This window comes from Colossoma macropomum, unplaced genomic scaffold (assembly GCF_904425465.1).
Source record: "Colossoma macropomum unplaced genomic scaffold, Colossoma_macropomum, whole genome shotgun sequence".
Classification (NCBI taxonomy): Eukaryota; Metazoa; Chordata; class Actinopteri; order Characiformes; family Serrasalmidae; genus Colossoma; species Colossoma macropomum.
The window spans coordinates 21,888,777-21,912,341 of NW_023494807.1; the positions used below are offsets into that span (position 1 = coordinate 21,888,777).

Consider the following 23,565-nt stretch of genomic DNA (forward strand, 5'->3'; position numbering starts at 1 on the left):
ACCAATAGTGTTAACCTGCCTCATTATGGAATGATGTTAGGATGGCTGGTTAATGTTAGTTATGCTTGCTGACAAACTGGGAAAGAGTTCATTAAAGTTAACTAGGATTAACCTGAACAGAATATCAAAATGACTTAATTTTAATAAAAAAGGCATTCTTTTAATAATAAATTCATGTCTTAGGATATTAATTCTAACATGAAGTGGTTCAAAAAAGCACTTGACCGTGCCCGTTCTGAAAAAACAGTACCTGTGCCATGTGCAAAAGATTTGGAAACGCTACTAAATCAGCAAACACCTCTTTGGCAGATATTGCAGCGTGCAAAAGCTTTTTGTAGCCAGCTAGGAGTTTTTCTATTTTTGTTTTGGGAGTTTTCACCCACTCTTCCTAATACCTTATTCCAATATTCTTGGGTTGTTTTGCATGCACAGTTTGTTTAAGACCTACCAACAGATTTTCAATAACCTTCAAGTCAGAGGACTGTGAGGGCCATTCCAAAAGCTTCCGTTGCATTTCTTAGCAGTCCATGGTGGATTTTGAGGTCAATTTTTGGATCACTTTGTGTTGTATAAGCTAGCCTTTTTTCAGCTTCCTAACTGACCATGTCACATTACCTTCCAGAATTTGCTGAGATTTAGTGGAATCCATTCTTCCATCTACCTGTGCAATGTTTTCTGTGCCTCTGACTGCAAAACAAGCCCAAAACATAATTGATGCACTGAGATATTTAACAGTTGGGAAGGTGTTCTTTTCATCAAATGCTGATCCTTTTTTCCTCCAAACACACCTTTGGTGATTGTGGCCAAGAGATCAATTTTGACTTCATCCTTCCACAGTACTTTTTAGTTTCCAGAGATAAGGCTTATCTAAATGTTGATTTGCATACTTTAGACTTTGACTTTTGTGATGAGGTCACAGGTAAACTTTCATTCTGATGACTCTTCAATGCAGATTATTTTGGGGAAAGCAATGCTACACAGAAGAATGGTGCACACCACTCCTTTGCAGAGGCGTGGACTCAAGTCCAAGTCACATGACTCGAGTCACCGATTTGATGACTTTAGACTCGACCTGAGAAAATCGAGAAAGACTTGGGAATCTGACTTTGACCAGTGACTTGGACTCGGACTTGAATGTCATGACTCGGAAAGACTTGAGACTCAGAGTGGAAGTAATGTGGAGAATCTGACTGCAGATGGGACTCTACACAATCGATTATTTTTTATGTGAATGAATAATTAGATAAACAGCACCATCATCAGATGTCTGTTATTGTGTTTATGCTTGATTTATTTCGGAAGACAAGAAAAACATTAGAGCTTAAGTTCGCCTCCATAAGCTGAAAACAAGCAAAGCGCCAACAGCATCATTGCGCCCTCGCTCAGCACTTACACTCCAGTCTTACTGGAGAACTTACCAGGTGAACTGACTATTTTCTTCATGATAGCAAAAAAAAACTCTTTCTATTTGACCGATTTTAACAGCTTCTGCTCGTAAAACAAGTGCAGCATTCACCACAAGGCTGAAGTTGATGTTTTTTTTTTCGCCAGCTTCATATTGAAATTTCCCGTTCCACCTGAAATGGTGCAGCAGTTCAGCGCAGGAACATAACTGCTGCACCATTTCAGGTGGAATGTAGAATTCAAATAAGAAGCTGGCAAAATTTCATACATTCACCATCATTTTGCTGTCTTTTCTGTAAGCTTTGTTCATCTCGGTGGTTTTGGTTTCTGTTGTAGTCTAAATTTAAGTCAAACAAGCGGTTATTTTTAGTTGGCTGAACTAGTTTTTATTTTTCAATCCTGTGTGCCCAATATTTCCAAAAATCTTTAAAAAAATATTTTCAAATATAATGTGTTTTACTAAGTTCAGTAGTATTTTTAAAATTCTTTTTATATATAGTACACTAGTGGATGTGTATATAGTGTGCCCCTCATGGTTATCTGTGTACCATGGATTTTGTATTTTAGTTGGGAGGGTAAAAAATATATAATAAAAAATCAATGTACAGCCAAACACAGCTAATGTCCTGTCATGAGAAGGCTATAGTACTGTTACCATTATTAGGTATTAAGGCCTTAAATTAGCTGAAGATATACTGTGATATCCTTTATGTGGTTTTTATCACCTTCCCCTGATTTTTAGGCATCAGCTTCATGTCCAGCTCTTCAGTCAGCTTAGAAGAGCCCGTGACTGTTGAGTGTTGGCACAAGATTTGAAGAGTCAGAGAATTTATTATGCTTTCAGCTGACAATTGTTGACCTGCCTAACCTTTCCTAATGAAAGCATTTGTGTTTTTTTAGATGTTTTAAGTTAATCAAAAAAAAATAATACCTTTTAAAAATAGGTTGCTGCGGAAGTTGTATAATATGTAATTTGGTCAGGAGTGCCCAAACATTTGCCTACAATTTTGTGAATTTTGTAAATGTATTTAACAACTAATAAAACGCTGTTCAAAGTTTATTACTGTTTATTATATTCTTGAATAGGTGAAGCCTTGGACTTCATATCACTGCACAATTCAGTCTGTTTCTCACTGTAACACACCCACTTCACTCATCTGCTAATCACAAAGTCCTCTGTGAATGGAATGAGCTTGGTTTCTCCACTTGGTCAGATAATAACATGTCTTTGGACAATGAACCTGAGTAAGACAGGTGTTTTGTGCGCGGGGTGAAATAGTGAGGCTGTCATTGTGTCAGTATTTTCTCAGCCCATTACTTTGGCAATTACTCAATACTGTGATCACCCATTTGGTGCATGTTCGGCAGTCAGCAAAAAGGATATTGGCTGCTTCAGCCTCAGAATAAACACTGAGATGAGGAAGTGAGAATTACAGGACTTTGTTCTACACAAGAAGAAATGCGCTACCATTTGCTTTTCATTTTCTTCATTCCAAGTAAGTTACTTTTTCATTTAGTGTTGGCTACATTTAACATTACTGGAGATAAATATTTGTACTGAGTTGTGAATGTGAATGTATTATCTGTTGTCCAAACAGGCATTGAGAGCAGGAGGTGGTCAGAAAGGCAGTTATCTCTTCAAACTGGAAGATCGATCACCATCCCGTGTCATTATGATATCAAATATATACAGCATAAGAAATACTGGTGTTATAATGCTGGGGCAGCATTTAATTACTGCACGATTCTGGCTTATGAAAATACTACGAAAGATAGAGTAACAGTGACTGATTACCCAGCTCAGAGTCTCTTTACTGTGACTATGAGAGATCTGCAGAGTGGAGACACTGGAATGTACTGGTGTGTTGTGGAAATCGGAGGAATAACTGAGCCAGATGATCATAAAGATCTTTATCTCACAGTGCAGTCAGGTAGTAGAAAATAAATGGAATATTCTCAGTAATGGATCATAGCACAGACTGTCTTTAATTCAACTGTTCATTCAGTCACACTCTCAGTCAGAATCACTTGTCTTTGTCTCCAGATCCTGATCTATCTGTGGTGGAGAGCAGTGTGAGTGGTCAGGAAGGGGGCAGTGTCAGTGTCCAGTGTCTCTACAGTGCTGGATATCAGAATGAACAGAAGCAGTGGTGCAGATCTAAAGACTGGAGGTGCTACACAGTGGGGAGGACTGACCCATCCCAGAATTCAGCAGTGCAGATCAGTGATGATGGGAGAAGCTCCTTCAGTGTGGAGATGAGTGGACTGCAGAAGAGTGATGCTGGCTGGTACTGGTGTTATATTAGAGATCTACAGATTCCTGTTTATCTCAGTGTCACTGAAAGACACTCAGGTAAGATCACACTTTGGACAAATGTCTTAACTACATTTTTTCCAGCTGTCATAAAGCATCTACTACATCACATTATGATGGACAATGGAGATTTTAGGTGATTTTCTTAGTGTTAAAAATAGTGTGACTTCTTTCTAACTAGACTGTGATAGCTTAAAGTGAAACCGCCCTCTAGTTCTGCTTTCTTTCTTTTGCTCTGGACTTCTCTTTTTTAAAATTCTTTTTTTGACAGTGTGTCCATGATCTCCTTTGCACAGTACTGTAAATAATACATCTGAGTCTGACCACAAAAAATATCAGGTGATCAAACAGACACAAGGTCAGAGGGAAAAGTTGTGGCCAAAATGTGACATTTTACCTCCTGGATAACGTGAAATACCTAATTCAGTCTAATAAAGTGTATTTCTTTATTCCCTCAAAGATCACAGCATCATGGCTGTGTGCCTCACTGTGCTTCTGCTGCTGATGGTTTTGGCTGGTGTAGGACTCTGGATTCGGAGAAAGAGACACAGTCAGTATTACTAAGTGTATCACTGTTTGGTCCGAATTCACTTTGGATAGTTCTCTGTCTGTGATGCTCAAATTGATTATTAAAAAAATATCTAGTTTCGGAATAGGACCAGGGTTTAGTCAATGACCCAACATGAGGGGTGACTAGGGGTAAGGCCTGGGATACACTCTAAAAATTAAGGCTCCTGTATGGTTCTTTGCTTGGACATGAGGTTCTAGGAAAAAACTAATTGTTATAGAACCTGTACTGATTCTTTAAACACTAAATTTCTTTACACACACATCTCATTTTCAAAAATTGGTTTAAAAAACATCCATTGGTTCCTTAGGCACATGGTTCTTCTATTGCTCCACAGAACTAATTTTGGCACCTTCATTTAAGAGCATATTGTCGCTGTCCAAATAAAACATTTTTTAGATTTTTTTCTTTCATTTAAGCATGACACCTGCTCTTTACAATGTGTGAACATTTCATGAACGGACCAATAGAAATGCTCCCAAATTGCTTGGCATAAAAATCTCTTTTACAATAACTTACATTGAAAGTAAAGAATGTTTTTTCCCCTTTCCTGTAAACTTATCCTTTTCTGACATACTTGTTTTTCTTTGGACAGTGATGATATGTTAAGATACTAGTTAATAAGTATTGAACTGAATGTTAACAACTTTGTTCAGTCCATCCAAACAGGACTATGCAAATTAATGTTCCTCACAATATTTTTAAAGCTGCATTTTGTAAGACTTTTTGTTACAATTGTAAGAAGTAGCATTACTGAATCAGAAGAAGAAAAAAAAAATTCTAAAATATGATTAGTTGGTGCCACTGCAAGTTGCCAGAAATGATCATTTAAAAGTCAGATATGTAGGGTCTGATTTCGGACCACGTTGTACGTGTTTATGTGTGAACGCCACACTGACAGTCTCAAAAACAAGGTCCAGCTCAATGTTTAGGATGTTTATGCAAAATCAACATTATACTGATGAACATATAATGAACATGAAAACTGTTATAACGTACATGAAGTTTTTCAACGTGCTTGCAATCGTCAGATTCATCCTCTCAGGGAAGGGGTCCAGAGCACAAGCAGTGTTAGAAAAAGGTTATTTTGTACATTGCGTGCAATTACACATTTCCTCCAGAGGGGTCTCCAAATTCCCAAAACTTATATAGTGTAGCCTTGATTAACTTTACTATTTCATAAATCAATAGCTTGGTCAGTGAGGTATTCACTTTACACTTTCCATTGCAGCAGCAACAGAGGAAAATCAGCTAGAAATCAGAGAGGAAAACATTGACCAGGCTGGACACACAGTAAGTGTTCTGAGTATAAACTGAATACTGTCTGAAATCTTACTGCCAACAATGATGTCATCGTCAGAATAAAACAGAAAAGCCTCAAACAGTATGTATATCACAGTTACCCGTATTTAATATGTTCACTTTTTGCTTTTGTGCACCTACTGCCACTTTAACTCTTCCATACTTCCAATCCTGTACAGCTGTACAGTACAGTAACCAACCAGTTACAGCTGTGTCCTCCCACCAAAAACTGTTCCCAAAGTAGTCACTGATATTCTGTTCCTTTTCAAACTAATATTCACACAAGGAACTACACAAAAATACATGTGCATCTAAAATGAGTAAAGGTGAAATTTCTGGAAAGATTAGATATAAGATATTAATTTGCTTAAGGAAAGTGAACATCAAAGGAAAATAACTGACTAAAGGGGTTTTAAAACTGGAATGATTAAATGATTAAACAATACAGACAAAATGGAACTCCTAACAACCATGCAAGACCTAACCTTAGAGCCAACAATCAAGCTCCACTCTTGCTTCAGATCTAAAAAAAATCCACAGGTGTTTCTGTCTATCCTTCCACTGGGAGAGACACCTCAACACTATTAGTCTGAAAGGATGTGTAGCTGTCAAGAAGCCTTTACTGAGAAAAGAAAATAGATGTAAAAGAAGAAAATTTGTACTAGAACACCACAACTGAGAAGCTGCTGGTGTTATCTGAACAATGGACTAGACTGAATGAGTGGACAGTGTTTGGGATTACTTGGATCACGAAAAGCAGAAAATGTGACTAACTTCTAAGTTCAGAGGTGTGGAGAAATATTCCTGCAGATTTCTTTGAAAAAGAGCAAGTCTTCTGAAAAGAATGGAAGCTGCAGTAAAGCTTGTCTCTAATGTTTATTGAACTGACAAAAGCACAAAGAAATGACTTTTAATGTTTTGGCTGACCAACTTCATTATATTTTGTAAACATATACAAATTTTGAATTTTATGCTTGCAACACTCTCAAAAAAGCTGGGACAGGGCCATTTTATTTTCTCTTAACACAGCCAGCCACTGCGTCAAGAAATACAACTTAAAACTCTATTACACAAGGAGAAAGCCATACATGAATTCTCTGCAGAAATGCCTTATTCTCCACATGCTACAACATTATGGCTTTTTATTGAGTTGGTCAATAATAAAAAAAAAAAACGTTGGAAATCTTTTATTTGTACTTTTGTCAGTTAACCTTTTCAACTCCTTGAGACCACCGGTGGTTCCAAAACGCGCTTCATCATATTCTTCAAAACTTTCTTATTTCATATGCTACATTCAAAAGGTGGGTGTCATATGAGAGCTGTAACTGTCTTCTTTCCAGTCAAATAGATGGGTAATGTAATTTTAAACTTATATTAGAAGAAGCTGAACTCTACTGAAAGTTGACCCATTTTTCCACAAATCTGGGCTATAATCTATAAACAGATGGTGTCTGTTCAGTGATCTGCTCTGTAAAAATTATTATTTTTTAAATAATACAAAGAGCGTCTAAGATTTTTGGCTTTCAGCAGTAAATTGTAAGCATATATCAATATGTGTATGATCATAAAACACATTTTCTGTTAATTTGAGGGGAGCTTTAAAATAAATAAATAAATAAAATAAAAATTTACATTTATTTCATGCAGTTACTGAATAATTTGCCGTACGATTTGGTCATGTAAATTCAGATGGAAAAACCAAAATATACCCTGGTGAACACAGGTTGAAAAGAATGAACAAATCACAGATTCTTGTTTTTACTGCATTTTACAAAATCTCCCAACTTTTCTAGAAATGTGGTTTGTAAATACATGAAAGGTCTCCAACATCTGCATAGTGTATATCAATCAAAAAAGTGAAAAATTCTGTGGAATAACAGAATACTAAATACACTACAATGGACTGACTTTTTCTCTTTTTTACAGGATACCACAGAGGTATCGTACAGTACAGTTAGTTTCATAACAGACAAGAAGAAAATAAATCGGAGAAACACAGAAAGTCAGGTTTGTTCTTTGTGTGACTTGCATTATTTAAGATTATGTAAGATGAATTCACGCAACTGTACACATTCCACATGTATTCATATATATATATGTTAAGGTGACAGGATATCTCTGTGTGTGTGTGTGTGTGTGTGTGTGTATTTGTGATGCAGACCTGTTCTCCAACTGAAGATCCAGTGACCTACTGCGCCTTAAGTACCATGAAGCCAAGGACAGAACTATGATACACTTTTTCATAATTCAACACAATGCAACACTAAAGGTTTTTATAAGCTTCATATACTACTGGGAATTTTAAATGGAAGTTGTTAACCATACACAGGGCAAAATACTTTGAAAAAGAAGAGAGAAAACTGAGTACACTGTCCTAAATGATTTCAGTAACATATTCCATCACAACACATAAAAAAGTAACATATTCAGAGTACATTTAGAATACATTTAGAATACATATTGATAAGGCACAGAGTCATTTTTTTTTTTTAACTTTCTTTCTCGTTGTTACTGGTTGGCACTGTTCTTCCTGTAATTCTTCTGTTAATGTGTTTCATGAAAAATCATTTAATTATCATTTAAATGAAGTTCTGAAATTCTAAATATTTGTTTTCTCTGTCCCTAGCAGGGGTTTGATCATTCCTCAAAAGAGCTTAGTAATGCTCAGATAAATAACCGGCTTGGGTATACTTGATTTAACAGTATACTCAGTTTTTGGCAGAGCTCAGAAACACTGAGATTAATAACCGATCATCACATTGATTTGTCAGTCTACTCAGGCTTTAGCAGAGCTCAGTAACACTGAAATTAATAACTGATCATCACATTGATTTATCAGTCTACTCAGGCTTTAGTAGGAAATTCAGTGTTTGTAAAGAAGCCATTTAGTTCCTCTTTAGAGTTTGTCTAATGAGCATGTTTTTAAATTAGTTAATAAACAGGCATCGATTGTGTTTCTTTTGAAGATTTTTTTTTTTGGGGGGTAAGTATTCTAAAAGTATTCTCCTAAAATAACTGTATTCTAAATACTGCCTTTACACAATGTATCTTGGACTGAATACAGATACTTAATTTCTGTATTCTGAACTAGTATTCCCAATACTTCTATTCCGTTACATCCCAGCTCTGAGCATACACGTCCATTTGGGGGTGTATCTTTATGTAAATGAGCTAGTTGTGAACAAACAGAGCAGTGTAGGATTTAGCATTGGTTGTTGCATACAGCTGTGCATACACATTTGATAAACACTGCTGGTTTTTACGCACAGAATAGAACATGTTTTACACATATTTCGATAAATGAGATCCCAAGTGTGTAACAGAACAGCCTCTTCTGTTGGGGAGTGTAACGATAATGGCTTTCAGTGTTTTTTCTTACACCATCTAGTTTTGATTTTTCTGTGCATGTTATAATATGGTGATGTGGTTTTTCAGGAAATGTTCTAGAGCCCTTAAAGGAACAGTTCAGCATTAAAATCTAATTTATACAGTTTTCCACTTACCCCAGATATAATCAAGCTTCGTTTAGTGTCCAAATGTTGCTTCTTTAGTTTAGTGATGGAGCGAGGTCATCAGTTAAGGCCCATTTCACATGCTCTAACATCAACATATAGTTACACTATACACTATAATCTCATTACACTTTTAGACATGTGGTGAGTAATCTATAGTGGATTAACTACCCCAACACTGCTCACCATTTACTGGTAATAAAGATAAATTCAGCTGTTACAGTGAAGATGCTGAGAATCAAAATGTACATGAGTAAACTGTAACATTTTAACAGCAAACAGAGAGTAAAAACAGAATATTTCTATTTTTTGACTGTACTGAGCTGGAAAGTCATCATGACTGATGCAGTTCACAATCCGGCCAGCAGGAGGCCGAGCACACTGACAGTGACTATTTAAAGTGTAAATGAGTTTATTTATTCGAAGTCATCTGGCACCCTGATAAAGATGAGCGCCAAAATGTGCCACAATTGTGGCAACCCTAGAAATTCTTATTAATTCTTATTTAAATAGAGTCACAGTCTGTTTCTTTTCCAATTTAGTCTATCTATCTATCTATCTATCTATCTATCTATCTATCTATCTATCTATCACAAATCATGAGAGCTGAAAGGGACTTTCTAAATGTTTGAATTTGGTGTTTGGTTTAATGTGGGACTCACAGTAACAGACAGAGGGGGAAAAACGAAAAAAAAATAAATATATATATATATATATGTATATATATATATATATATATATATATATATATATATATATATATATATATATATGTATGTATATATTACAAAAAAGGAAGAGCACTGTAGTTGAGTTGCTTCAGTAGTTGAGAGGCAGGAAGAGTTTTTGACATTGGAGCTCTTAGAGAAACATGTACTTTTACTTAATGATGAGTTCTTTAAATCTCTTTGTGTCTCAGGTAACATCAATACTGTATTATTCCTGTACAGTGTATTTCTGTTCTTCACACTCACTGCTGTAAATACACTTTTATTAAACTTTTATTGCATGACGTTACCTCAGTGTAACAAACCACTTTGCTACCACTTTACAATGACATAATACATATTTAATTACAATGAAAGGGTTAATAATGGAGGGAGGAGTTTGAATAAATCAATAAAAACTTGTATTTGATCAAATCATCTCCTGGTGGGCATTTCTAAACCTCTTTCTGGCATGGTGCAGCTTGGGGAGTGCCAGAGTTATGCATTAGACAATTTAATTCAATAAGTTATTATTTTTTATTCACACAAACTAAAATTCTCACCTGTCTCAAATATGTTGCCTAGAAGAATAGATAAAGTCAGTAGCAAGCCACACTGTTGTAGACTCTGTTGGGAATTGTTTAATTTTCTGGTTTTCTGTTATTTTTTCCCTTGTTTTAGTCATTATTCAATGTTAAACAGTATTAATGCTAAAGGATTCCTATAATTCAACTGTTCTGTTCTCATGGTTTGAACAATAACAACAAACTACCCCAAACAAACTTGACTACCACTACACACAAATAAATGAAGTGGTCTATAATACGTTCCAGAACAATTCCCTTCATTTATTGCTCACTGTTACTAATTAATAGGCCCTGCATGCATTATGATACAGAAATTAAAGTGTCACTGATGTATTTACCTTTAACTTGACAGTCCACGTTATTTACCAGCTTGGTCTGCTGGGTTCACCTGCTATCATATATGAGTCTCACACAAACCAAACAATCAGTTCACATCACTCCCAATTCAATATTCAATATACAAACACAATTCCAAAAACATTTTTGATATTTTACCTTATAAACTACTTGATTTTTTGTAAATATATGCTTATTTCAAATATGCCTGCAAAATGTTCCATAAAAGTTGGGACATACACAACCATGCTGTTGTAAAATGTGTGCATGTGTATGCATGCTGTTGTTATTTTGAAATAACCTTTGACATCCCTGAAAAAAAAGTCTAGCTTGCAGCATATATTGCTCCAAAATGTTTACATATCTTTCAGTGTTATTGGTGTTTTAACAAATGGGCACTAATACACCCACATACCATAACAGATGCTGGCTTTTGAACTTTACGCCGGTAACAATCTGGATAGTCCTTTATTTCTTTGGCCCAGAGAACACAACATCCATTAATTCCATAAACACTCTTAAAGGTTGACTTGTCAGACCACAATACACGTTTCTACTGTGTATCTGTCCATTTCAGATGAACCCAGAGAAATTGGCAGGGTTTCTGGACATTGTCTACAAGCAGAAGATAGAAAGACACTTCAGAGATGGGGAAGGTGATGGCAAAGTATTCAGCACTTCACTAACTTCAAAGGCAAAAAAGACCCACCCACTAGCAGCAGTGGCTCGCTGGCCAAGGAACTCAACAATTTCTTCGCCCCCTTTGGAGGTGGATGAGGCAGAGACTTGGACAATATTATGGCCAGCTACCAATAGCCTGGCACTCACTATCAGCACAGTTGACATCAAGAGAGCACTCCACAGTTCTAACCCAAAGAAGGCAGCTGGTCCAAATGGAATTCCAGGGATGGTATTTAAGGACTGTGCAGATCAATATGATAGAGCTTTTTAACAAGTGTCCACAAACTGTTAGGGTAGGGCTAATCCCCCCCTGATCTTGACACTCAGCACTGGAGCTCCACAGAGCTGTGTACTGAGTGCCCTACTTTATTTCCTTTACAAACATGACTGCGTACCAACCCACAGCACAAACACCATCACCAGGTTTGCGGACGACACCACTGTGGTGGGGCTGATACATAATGGTGAAGGTCTCCTGACCTTCATGGTCTTATCCTTCAGTATCTGGCTTAGTTTCTTCTTTGTTATTCTTTGTCTGGTCTGCTTGTGGTCCCTGTTTAAGCTCTTATCATCTCCAGATTTTGATACATTTAAATATTATATGTCAATGGACAGACCTAAAAACAAATTCTTACTTGCTTTTGGTTCTGACAAAGCGCTACCAATTTGAAAAAGTAATATGGCGATGTAAAAGATGTAATATGGTGTCCCACAAGGTTCTATTTTAGGGTCTTTCTGTTTCTTTTTCCCTTTATTTACAGCCCCTAGGATACATACATACATCATCTAAACTGCTTATCCCTCTGGGTCACGGTGGGGTGCTGGAGCCTATCCCAGCTGTCATTGGGCGGAAGGCAGGAAACACCCTGGCCAGGTCACCAGTCCATTGCAGGGCAGACAGACAGACAGACATACACACACATTCATACCTAGGGGCAATTTAGCATGTCCAATTGGCCTGACTGCCTGTCTTTGGACTGTGGGAGGAAACCGGAGTACCTGGAGAAAACCCACGCAGACACGGGGAGAGAACAAGCAGACTCCACGCAGAAAGGACCCTGGTCGCCCAGCCGGGAATAGAACCCAGGCCCTACTTGCTGTGAGGCGACAGCGCTACCCACAGTGCCACCGTGCCACCCGCCCCTAGGATATATAATGCATAAACATAACATTGGCTTTCACCTTCATTCATTCATTCATTCATTCATTCATTCATTCATTCTGGTGATAGTTATATGTGTCAGTTCAGCCAGATGCAATGACACCGTTACACGTAATGAAAGATTGCGTTAAAAACATTAAAGCCTGGCTGACCAAGAACTTCCTCCTGCTAAGCTCTGATGAAACAGAAGTGTTGCTGTTGGGTTCTAAATCCGCAGATTTTTGACCTTAATGGTTTTTCAGTGCAACCAAAAGCCACAGTTAAAGACCTTGTTGTAATACTGGATGCTAGTTTATTATTTTAGTTGCATCTCAGTAAAATCTTTACAACTGTATTTTATCATATTCAAAATAAGACACATGCTAACTCTTCAAGATGCAAAAAAATCTTTAGGCTAGAACATGTCTGCAGCATGCATTTTTCACCTGTTGTCTATTGTGCTGTTGCTGTTGTCTATCAGTTCTGTATGGGAAAAATTGAGGTTTTTAAGAATGTTTGTTATCATGTCCTGTGGTAAAAAAAATGTTGCAGACTTACATATTCATATTATACATATTGTATATACATATTGTGCTTTGTGCATTTTACCCCAATCATTAATTGGGCGCATTGGGTCGTTAAAAAGATGACATACAAATATTACTACATACAAGCCAACACTGGTGCACATTGAACTGACATCATAAGACTGGCAACTTCAGCAAAAGTGTGTTGGATTGCTCATAGCATCCAGCAGTATTCTAATTTTGATTACTTAATAACCTCATAATTCAGAGGATCCTGAGACACTATGATAAATGTGCACATGACCAAACAAACAGAGTTTTGAGTATTCTTTTTACTTCAGGGAGTGATAGCAGTGATTTTCTAAAACGCTGTCCATTTTTTACCATGGAGAAAAAGGCTTAGACTCAGAATTCCTTATTTGGCCAGAACATCCACTATAAAGTAATGCATAGGCCTTTTAGCGCTTTCTCAGTTGCAGGAAGTTCACTCAAAGATTAAATGCTGACAGGTACACGAAAAATGATGAGCTGTTAACATCTATTGCTATTGTTATGCTGACGCCCAAGTTTGTAGTAACAAATGTTGAGAACTTGGTGTTCATGTGAGTGTTCTGTGGAGTGATGAATCACGCTTCTCTGGCTGGCAGTCTGATGGACGAGTCTGGGTTTGGTGAATGTCACAGAGGGATAATGCTTTTGGGTTGTTTTTCAGGGGTTGGCCTAGGGTCCTTAGTTCCAGTGAAGGGAAATCTTAATGCTTCAGCAGACCAAGACATTTTGAACAACTGTATGCTTCCAACTTTGTGGGAAGAGTTTGGGGAAGAACCTTTTCTGTTCCAACATGACTGGGCCCCGGTGCGCAAAGCTAGGTCCATAAAGGCATGGCTGGGTGAGTTTGGTGTGGAAGAACTTGACTGGCCCGCACAGAGCCCTGACCTCAACAGAGATTGCAAGCCAGGCCCTTTTGTCCAACATCAGTGTCTTCTATATGAATGGGCAAAAATTCCCACAGACACACTCACAGAAGAATGGAAGCTTTTATAGCTGCAAAGGGGGGACCAACTCCATATTAATGCCTATGGATTTAGAATGGGATGTCCTAAAAGCTCCTGTAGGTGGAATGTGTAGGTGTCCCAAACGTTTGTCCATATAATGTAGTTGAGAACGGTGTGGACATGGCTAATGAGCAGCTTGATTGACAGCTCTCTGTCAAACATTCTTAGCCTCCTCCGCCACTCATGCAGAACTAAAATCATTATCCAGCATTTATGTGACAGTAACTAGGCAAACGAACGGGCGGATGAATGAACAAAGAGACAGATGAAGCAATGTGCTAAGGAACAGACGTGCAGACAGACGGATGAACAAAAGGATGAATGAATCACTGTGTGAATAAAAGATCAGACAATCAAAGTTCATGTATGGATAAATGAATGAACAGGTGACAGGCAGCTACAGACAGGTGGTCTAGCTTGCTAGCTTTTGGTTATGAGTTACTAAACCTCTCTCATAAAACCTTGACCTTGCATGAGCAACAGGAATGCATTTTCCTTGCTACGTTTATTCAGTCACTTCAAGAAAATGCCAAAACTTCTTAAAAAGTTGTACAGCAGATGGCAATTACCATTAAACACAGAAAACTGTGTGTGTGGAATTATATGGGGCTTTAAATCAGAGTCAATAGGTCAAGCGTTTGAAGTCTTCTTAGAATCTATTCACTGTGTACAATAAATTATGCCATTGCTGAAAAAAGAAACAAAGCAAAGGCAGAAGAGGTTTGAGGAAAAAAACTATACATTTTCTGTAACCCTTTCCAGCATGTTTCAGCACCACCGTGTTGATGGTCTGAATAAAACGCAAACTTTAGGAAAAGTAAAATGCTGCATACACTGTTCATGTTAAATGACAACAGCAGTATGAGTTCAACAAAGATTTTTGCCCAGGGTGTGACAAGTCCTGGTTTGTAGGCCTTGACAGTTTAAATGTGATTTGGAGAGCAGTCATCTTTCATGGGTTGATTATTTGTTCTGATTTGGGGAAAACGCTAGCCGAGATGCTGACTGTAGGGAGGAAGCTTCCTCTCAAAGGCTTGGTGGTCTAGGAGTACAGTTCTTGCTTAGGTTGTGAGCGGCCCCAGGTTCAAATCCTGGACTAGCCCTGGCATTCAGTGATACATAGAGTGTCAGTTGCAGATGTATGTGTTGATTCTTTGTTTTCAAGACACAAATGTGCTGCCTAAGGGAGCGAGTGTGGCAGAGAAGTGTTTGTGCATTGACTTGTTGGTCTAGGGGTATGATTCTCGCTTTGGGTGCAAGAGGGCCTAGGTTCAAATCCTGGAGGAGCTGAGGTTTTAAAATGACTTGTCTCTAGTTGAGATGCATCAACAAAACTTTTATTTATTTTGTTTTAACTTTGCTGGAGTCATTTTCATCATTTTCAGCATCACCGTATTTGTAGTCTGAACTAAATCTAAACTTTGGGAAAGAAAAAAAAATAAAATAAAATGCCGTACGTCATATACTGTCTGTCTTAAATGAGGAGTTCAACAATGATTCTTGCTAAGGTTATGATAGGTCCTGGCAGTTAAGCTCAGATGAGCCCTGGTTTAAACAGCACTTTACATATCAAAATGCATATCTGCGTCACCATGACAGCATTTCTGACTGAAAACGAACCATTTCAAAGCAACCTGTGGGTTCAGATAAAGCCTGTGGTCAAATTTCATTGGTCTTAGGCCTTGTTCAGAATGCCAGACCATATCTGATTTTTGCCATACCCAGATCGTTTCCAGACTGATTTTTGATTGTCTGGACAGTGAAAAACCCCACGAAATCCACTTTTGCCAAATCTGATTCAAACCACATTTGGAGGTGTTACTGTGTCCCACCTAGCCTTCAGTCAGAGTCTGTATTTTTCAGAACGGCACTGTGCGTCCAAATTCAAAACCATCTCTCAGGAGGCTCACAGACAGACAATACTTGCACACATAATTGCAGACTGCAAACAAACTAACTACAATGGATGCTGCCCCATACAGAATTCCTGACAAACAATTTTTGGGCAATAACAGCTTTCTGGGTGCATACAGAAGTCTGACTAAACACACTGGAGCAAGAATACAGAGCTACAGCATTTCATCAAAGATAGGGGAGCAAGCAGCATTTCTAATCTCTTAGCAGCTCTCCACATCATCAACTTTAATCCAGTATCCACTGCTCATGGAAAACTTTTACTTGTCTGTAAAATGTAGACTGTGTTTCTGTAGAGCCTGACGTACATTACATAAACAGAGAGGGTCATAAATCTAAACAAGGAAAGTCCGTCCTGCTGCTGATAAAGTTAGCTAGCCAGCTAATTACATTTTATAATTGATTGTAGCGAACACTGGCTGAAACTCTACCTCAAGCAGAGTGTTTACCCAAAAGTTAAGGGCCTTTTTGGCTCCAGCAAGTCTGGGAGTGAGGCGTAAAGCTGTCGGCTTAATACCCCCAACCCCAGACTCAGTCAGATTTACAGCTGAATCGAGAACCAGCTGTTAAATTAGTATCACCAGCCTCAGAACCCTGATTGCGACCTGAACCTCGCCAGCGGAGTGGGAGCGGTTCGGACGCCATGGAGACCCAACATCGCACCCAGAGCCACGCACTGATCTGTGAACAGACCGACCCTCGAAAGGCCGCCCAAGCTCCACCATCAGACGGCCACGAGACGCCTCCGCACAATCACTGACGGGAAGGCGCGTGCCCGCACGGAGATGCAGCATCCACAGCCAGCGAGGAGATGAACCACCGCGTGAGCTCCAGCCTTCGATCGAGTCTGTCCTGAGACGACCCCTCCTGAAATCAGCCCCCGACTCCCACGTAAGCTGGAACCATCAATTTGCAGTCAGGGCCCTGACGCCAATTTATTTAATAAGAGAATTTTATAGGTACATCCAGCCATATAGTTATTCCCGTCCAGGCTTAGGTTAATTCTCTAGAGGCTCTCCCAAACGACTCCCCATACCTCACTGCCTCATACCATTTAGCCGTGAATCACTCTAACTTACTCGAGCTATTTTGTCTTTCATTACTATCACTTTGTTTTGTTTTGTTTTCTGGTTTTATTTTCTATTGTTTATCATTGAATGTAGTCCAAAAGTAGTTTGATATTTAGCCAATAAATTCCCTTTTCTGAAGCATCCTTGGTGCGAGCGTTTCTCTCTCTTGCCCTGGTCTGTAGACTTCAAATAAATCCAAAACCCGTTACATGATTAACTGCAATCATCAAAGAAATCCTCAAAACAAACTCACAGTGCTCCCTCTTCAGTATCTGTAAGCACACAGGTAAACACGCTTTTGGGAGTAGCTGGCTACCGCACTGCATTGTGGAAGTCGTACTTTTCCCAGGTGAAGCTTACGGAGGCAACAGTGAGAATAAATGTGAATTTCTCCGACTTTGCTAGAGAAATTTGAACGATTTTTTACACAATTCCTGTTCAGAGACCCTAAATTTTTAGATTCTATTGGTAATAACAGCAGAGAATGACCCCTTTAATCTTTGTTGGGTTTACCCTTTGTTTTGAGTTAAGGACTAAGCTAGCTGAAGTTTCGACTGCAGTGCCAAAGAGCCTGTGTGCCAGCTTGTTAGTCTAGGAGTATGATTTTTGCTTAGGGTGCGAGAGGTTCTGGGTTCAAATCGCGGATGAGCCCTGGCTTCAAAGAGAACTTTGACTTTGAATTAATCAAAAAGAAAACACAGATTTAAGTTCCCTGGGTCTTTAATGTGGAATGGAAAATTTGAAGAAGGCAACTTCAGCCCTAAGAAAATAAGTTAGCTATCATAACTTGTTACCATGTGTGCCATTTTATGGCCAACAATTAATGAGCTCATATTACATCTCTGCGGTTAAAATAATTAATAATTAACATTAAACAAATGTTAACATTAGCTAACCTAAATTAAATCCAACCAAGTGAACAAATAAGCATGTCTACTGTTAGTGCTGATCCCTATATAACAAACGAAGCCAACTCAAGTTTTATCTTATTTTGGCATCAGTAGGCCAGGCCAGCTAAGTAACATTCTACTATTGTATATGTTTGGTCCTTGCTGTTTCAGTTTCTCTTTTAAAATACAGACATTAAATGTGCCTTTCAAGGCATAAGTAGTGCCAGAAAGAAAGAGAACAGCAGAAGAATCAGCAACATAAGGCATATATGGGAATGAATTTCATTTTGGCACACTATGGGAACATTTTTATTTCCATTGTACTGTTTATTTTAAGAACTAAAACAGGACAACAGCAAGAGCAGATGAGGTGAGAGCTGGCAGAAAGGAAAAGAATAATAATGTAATATGTATATTAGTGTTCTGATTATATAGGGTCCAGGCAGATACATGTATATTTATTTTTATTCATTCTTTTAGAATATAGAATATAAAATATAAAAATATTGGCTTTTTTCCGAACTGGTAAACCATTTTTTGCTGTCTATAATATAGGTGCACTGGAATCTAGAGGACAGACTGTGTAACCATGTGACTTTGTAAAGTGGGCCAAGGGCTAGCCTGGGCTGAGCCCCTGATACTGGTACAGGCTCCTGGGCTGAGCCCCTGATACTAGTCACGCTCCTGTTCAACACTGTTTATTCACTGAAGAGGCAGTAAAGATTAATTCAGTACACCAGCTGCTACAGGGACCACAGAAATATTTGAAATTTTGTTATATTTGATTTAGTTGTCCTTTTTAAACAGTCAATAACAGAAAGAGAACAGAAAAAAACAGGAAGAGCACTGTAGTTGAACTGCTTTGCTTAAAAGCAGGAAGAGTATTTGTCAGTGGAGCCTCTTACAGAAACATGTACTTTTACTCACTCTTGAGTTTTTTAATTCTCTTTGTGTTGCTCCTCTGTATCTCAGGTAAGAATCTGTGTTCTTTACTTTTACTGCTTTACACACTTTTATTAACTCTTTTGCATGATGTTGCCTCAGTGTAATGAACCCATTTTCTTCACTTTGCAATGACACGATAGGCATTTAATTATTTATAATTAATTTTATGAATTTATGATTAAAAGGGTTAATAATAGAGGGAGGCGTTGGAATGAACCAGTGAAAATCTTATACTTGACCAAATCATCTCCTGGGTGGGCGTTTTTAAACCTATTTCCTTTAAACCTATAGCTCGAGGGCACCATGATTGTACACCAGTATCAGAAATTTATTTTATGAAATAATTTTTCTTTAATGCAAAAATATGATTCTTACCTGTTGGAGTTTTTAAAACATTCAGTATCATATACTTTACTTTTATGATGTGAGAAGTTGCTTAGAGTAGTATGTTGACTGGAAAAATAGATACAGCCAATAGCAACTGATCACTTATGTAGCCACTTACACTGCAGTTACCATTTTATATTGAGAATTATCATTTTGTTTTAGTTGTTTTAGGTTAAAGCTGCAGTATGTAAGATTGTCACATGATCAGGCTCAAAAAGAAGGTCGAGTGTGACGTTTGAAGTCTCCAATGCAAAATCAAATCTATAGTGATGAAGTCTGATGATGATGTCTCCAAATCCCCAGAACGTACACAGTGTAGCTTTAATTTGAATACAATATTAGGCCCATTCCAGTCATTTCTGTCATGTATGCATAAGGGAATGGAAAAACTTAACAAAAGACAAGCACAACTCTATCAGCCCATTTCAGGATACAGTGTGGCTACTCCCATCTGTGGTCTTTAAGTGTTTTACATAAACATCTTTTCTCTGTCATAAACTTATACTGATTCTGAAGTCGTTCTCGAGAAATACTGTATTATTTGCCTTCTTTTCTCCAGATTCTGAGAGCGTGAGGACACTGAAGAATTTAGCTGTAAAACGTGGAGGATCTCTCTGTATTCCATGCTTTTATGATGAGAAATACAAATCAAACCGTAAATACTGGTGTGAGGGGCATTCATGGTCCTCATGCAACATAGTAGCCTCTACAAACACAAGTGGAAGAATATCAGTCACTGATCATCCAACACAGAATATGTTTACTGTGGAACTGAACAGCCTCCAAGACTCTGACTCTGGATATTATTGGTGTGCTGTGGATATTAGTGGCCGTGTGGATGACGGTGACCATTTGTACTTGAATGTTAGTGCAGGTAAGAAGTCTCTTTGTGTGAGGGTAAATGTGTTCGCTGTAACTTAACGCTTAGAAGGTGTCACTTATGATGGAGTTCATGTTTAGACCACTCATTCTCTGCCTCTTTATTCAGATCCTGCTGTGTCAGTGATAAACAGCAGAGTGAGTGGTCAGGAAGGGGGCAGTGTCAGTGTCCAGTGTCTCTACAGTGCTGAATATCAGAATAAACAGAAGAAGTGGTGCAGGTTTGAAGACTGGAGCTGCTTCACAGTGGGGAGGACTAACACATCCCAGAATTCATCAGTGCTGGTCATTGACTATGGAAAAGGATCTGTCAGTGTGGAGATGAGGGGTCTGCAGAAGAGTGATGCTGGCTGGTACTGGTTCAGTGCAGGAGATGTGGGGGTTACTGTTCACCTCACTGTCACTGAAAGACCTTCAAGTAAGATCACATGTATCATACCTGCTGACCTTTAAGCTGTAATGTTGTGCCACTTACATCAATTTGGTTCTTCTCTTCTTATGTTAGCAACAGCTGTGACTGCAGTTTCTGGCAGTGAGAAACCTAAGGGAACCGCGACCACCCCAGGTACGATCATAAACACTGCTAATTGGTCAACAAATCATGCATGACAAAAAATTATACATATTGTTGAACCTTCTGATATAAACATGCTGTGGCCAAGGTATCTGTTGCTGTATTAAAAATGTAAAAAAAAAGTAGAACAAGCCTTCTGTGTTTACACCTGGAATCTGGGCTGTAATATAAACCAGTTTGTGATTTTAGGATATTTTTGTGTCCAAATGACTGGATGCTGGCACTGGCTTACATGTAACCATGTGATTTGTGACCATGTGATTGACAGACTGTGGAGGACTCTGGAAATTCTGAGATGTGCAGATGCTTTAATGTATAGACATCCATAATCCATATCTGTAATTTCAGTAACATACAGTTATGCATTTCAGTGTAGTTATGTGCATTTCTGTAATAAAATGTTTTCTGTCTTATGCTGTCTGCATAGACACCCATTTTGCCTGCAGGCTGGTAAATAATTGATGCTACATGCACCACAGAAAGGGAATCCAGGGGTTTGAATATTAGTTTAATTAAATAATTGATAGATTATTTCGGCCCCCAGTCATGTTGTAAGGGGTCAGGCTACGATGCCAGCTGCCACTAGGAGGCCTGGGACATCATGCCAGGAGAGCTGCTAGGCACAGCTCCCAGAAGTCCCACTCCCAGAAGCCCTAACGATAATCAGGGGTTGACCAGTTGCACCTGGGGAATGCTGCATAAAAGCTCGCAAAAAACAGCAGCCCAGCGTTACACCTTTGTACCATACGGTAACCGGTACGGTACTTCAGCACAGGTGGGTGGAAGGAAAGAAAGAAAGAAAGAAAGGAAGAAAGAAAGAAAGAAAGAAAGAAAGAAAAGCACCGAAGCAGGCAACAGAAAATCAAAGAAAAGAGAAGAGAAAGCAAAAGAATGAGATCGAAAGGAAAAGACAATCTTGAGGGTGGTTTTGTGTTCTTTTTAGTTTCTCTTTTTTGAAGAAGTGCCTTTGCTTGAGCACGCTGGCTTTAAGCATCCCTTTTGTTTGCCATTCCCGCCATTTCTTTTCCCACCGCCTTACATATCGGTTTTCCCACCTCTTTTCATATAGTCCCTGTGGCGCAGTGGTAGAGCTCCGCTGGAGATCACCGGCTCTCGCCACAATGTAACACCAAAACTTAACCACTTCATACCAATAAAGGTTCTACACTCTACAATAACAAATAAATGACTGATTAATCTGCGCTTGTGTTACGGGACAGCAGGGAGGCGGACACAAGTGCAAAGATGAAAACCCGTGAGAAAGGGTGTTAAATAAATTTATTGAGGCAATGGAGTGCAAATTTGGCACGTTGGGGTGACCCAGAGCCAGGCTTGAACCGCTGATGTACTGAGTTACTGCTGCACCACTGGGAAGCATAGGTGACAACAGGTAAGATACCTCAAGGAACGGGAAATAAAAAGGCGGGAAAAAACGGCAAACGCAGGAAACGCTGAAAGCAGCGTGCTCAAACAAAGGCTGAACTAGAAACATGAAATAAAAGATAATGAGAAAACAAAAGACACTTCCACTGTAAACACCTTTTGTATGGCTTGGAGCCATTTGTAGCTCAAGCCTTCCTGTGTCTGAGTAATTTTGGGGCAATTACTCTCTTTTTGTTTTGTTTTTTTCCAGCCCTCTTTTCTTTTTGTTTAAATACCCACCTGGGCTGCGTACCGTACCGGCCACCCCTATACAAAGGTGTGACAAAGGGCTGTTTGCCTAATCAGCCTGAGGCCTTCTGGGAATTGGAGTTCCCTGAAGTTATGGCACTTCGCCGCCGTCGCCCTCTGCTGGCGGCAGAGGTCTAACTGTAACATGCAGTTTTTCACCATGGCAGCTGTTTTTGTTGCATAGTTGTCACCTATGCCTACGTTCATAAAATTAAACAATGCAACGATGAACTTAAAAAAAAAATCATAATTAACAGCTGTGATTGCAACTTCTGGCAGTGAGGAAACCAGCATCAGTCAGACAGTAACAGTCATGTTGTAAAACTAACAGAAATGTGTTTCTTCATTTCTTATGTTGCAACAGCTGTAATAGTTTGATGGCAGAGTTTCTTTCCCTGGCAGCTGTGGAACTGTGTGTACATGTGTGAAGTGTTCTGTTTGCAGTTGTTTGGAATTGTAAAGCATCCTTTATTTTGAGAGAAACACCATAAAAATGAAACTTTAGAGAGTGCAAAACTGAGCTAATGCTAGAGCTAACTGTTAGCCAAACTCCCTTTTAGCTGGAGCCAACTTTGTCATGAGACTACTTAAAGGAACATCCTTGAAGTAAAAAATATAATTGTCCAGTTACATTCTGACTGTTCATGCCATGAGTAATCCTTCTACATTTTCATTTCTTGATTCTTCGAACTGCAGTGGAGACAACAAGTTCTGGCACTGAGAAACCAGTGTGAGTACAAAGAACTGAATGAGAGACGTTGTATTGGCCTGTACTAATGGTGTCTCTGGATGTCCTTGTCTATATTGTAAAATTGTCACATCTATATAAAGTAGACTTATGCTGTTTTAAATTGTACCAACACAATATTTACCTAACATTTAACAAGGTTTATGCTATCAAAATGTATTGAGAAATATAAATGTAATATATATGTAGTGTTTTATTAGCAATAGTATGGTGGTGATTACAGCGCTGCTTGGGAGTTTGTGAACCCTTTAGCATGATGTAAATATCTACAAGAATGCGACCTATAAATAAAGAGAACCCAGTAACAGAAATTACACAATTATTTTGTTTTTCTTTAATTTATTGAACAAAGT

General features: G+C 38.5%; 2 protein-coding genes across 5 annotated transcripts; both read left to right on the forward strand.

Moving 5' to 3' along the window:
- Window positions 1–2,827: 2,827 nt before the first annotated feature.
- On the forward strand, window positions 2,828–11,396 carry LOC118797465 (polymeric immunoglobulin receptor-like). 2 transcript variants are annotated; one of them, XM_036556835.1, is made up of 8 exons: window positions 2,828–2,900; window positions 3,003–3,335; window positions 3,449–3,757; window positions 4,179–4,268; window positions 5,518–5,579; window positions 7,515–7,595; window positions 7,748–7,857; window positions 11,308–11,396. In XM_036556835.1, the coding sequence occupies exons 1-7, from the start codon at window positions 2,864–2,866 to the stop codon at window positions 7,817–7,819; spliced, it is 984 nt and encodes a 327-aa protein (XP_036412728.1). In that variant the 5' UTR covers window positions 2,828–2,863; the 3' UTR covers window positions 7,820–7,857; window positions 11,308–11,396. The 2 variants fall into 2 exon arrangements, with proteins under 2 accessions (XP_036412728.1, XP_036412727.1); XM_036556834.1 differs by lacking the exon at window positions 11,308–11,396 and having other exon boundaries at window positions 7,748–8,566.
- A 7,490-nt stretch (window positions 11,397–18,886) lies between these two features.
- LOC118797379 (CMRF35-like molecule 3) lies at window positions 18,887–23,280 on the forward strand. Of its 3 annotated transcripts, XM_036556718.1 has the most exons (5): window positions 18,887–18,980; window positions 19,900–20,214; window positions 20,329–20,637; window positions 20,725–20,784; window positions 23,161–23,280. In XM_036556718.1, the coding sequence occupies exons 1-5, from the start codon at window positions 18,920–18,922 to the stop codon at window positions 23,196–23,198; spliced, it is 783 nt and encodes a 260-aa protein (XP_036412611.1). In that variant the 5' UTR covers window positions 18,887–18,919; the 3' UTR covers window positions 23,199–23,280. The 3 variants fall into 3 exon arrangements, with proteins under 3 accessions (XP_036412611.1, XP_036412610.1, XP_036412612.1); XM_036556717.1 differs by lacking the exon at window positions 23,161–23,280 and having other exon boundaries at window positions 20,725–21,188; XM_036556719.1 differs by lacking the exon at window positions 23,161–23,280 and having other exon boundaries at window positions 20,731–21,188.
- The last annotated feature ends 285 nt before the right edge of the window (window positions 23,281–23,565 follow it).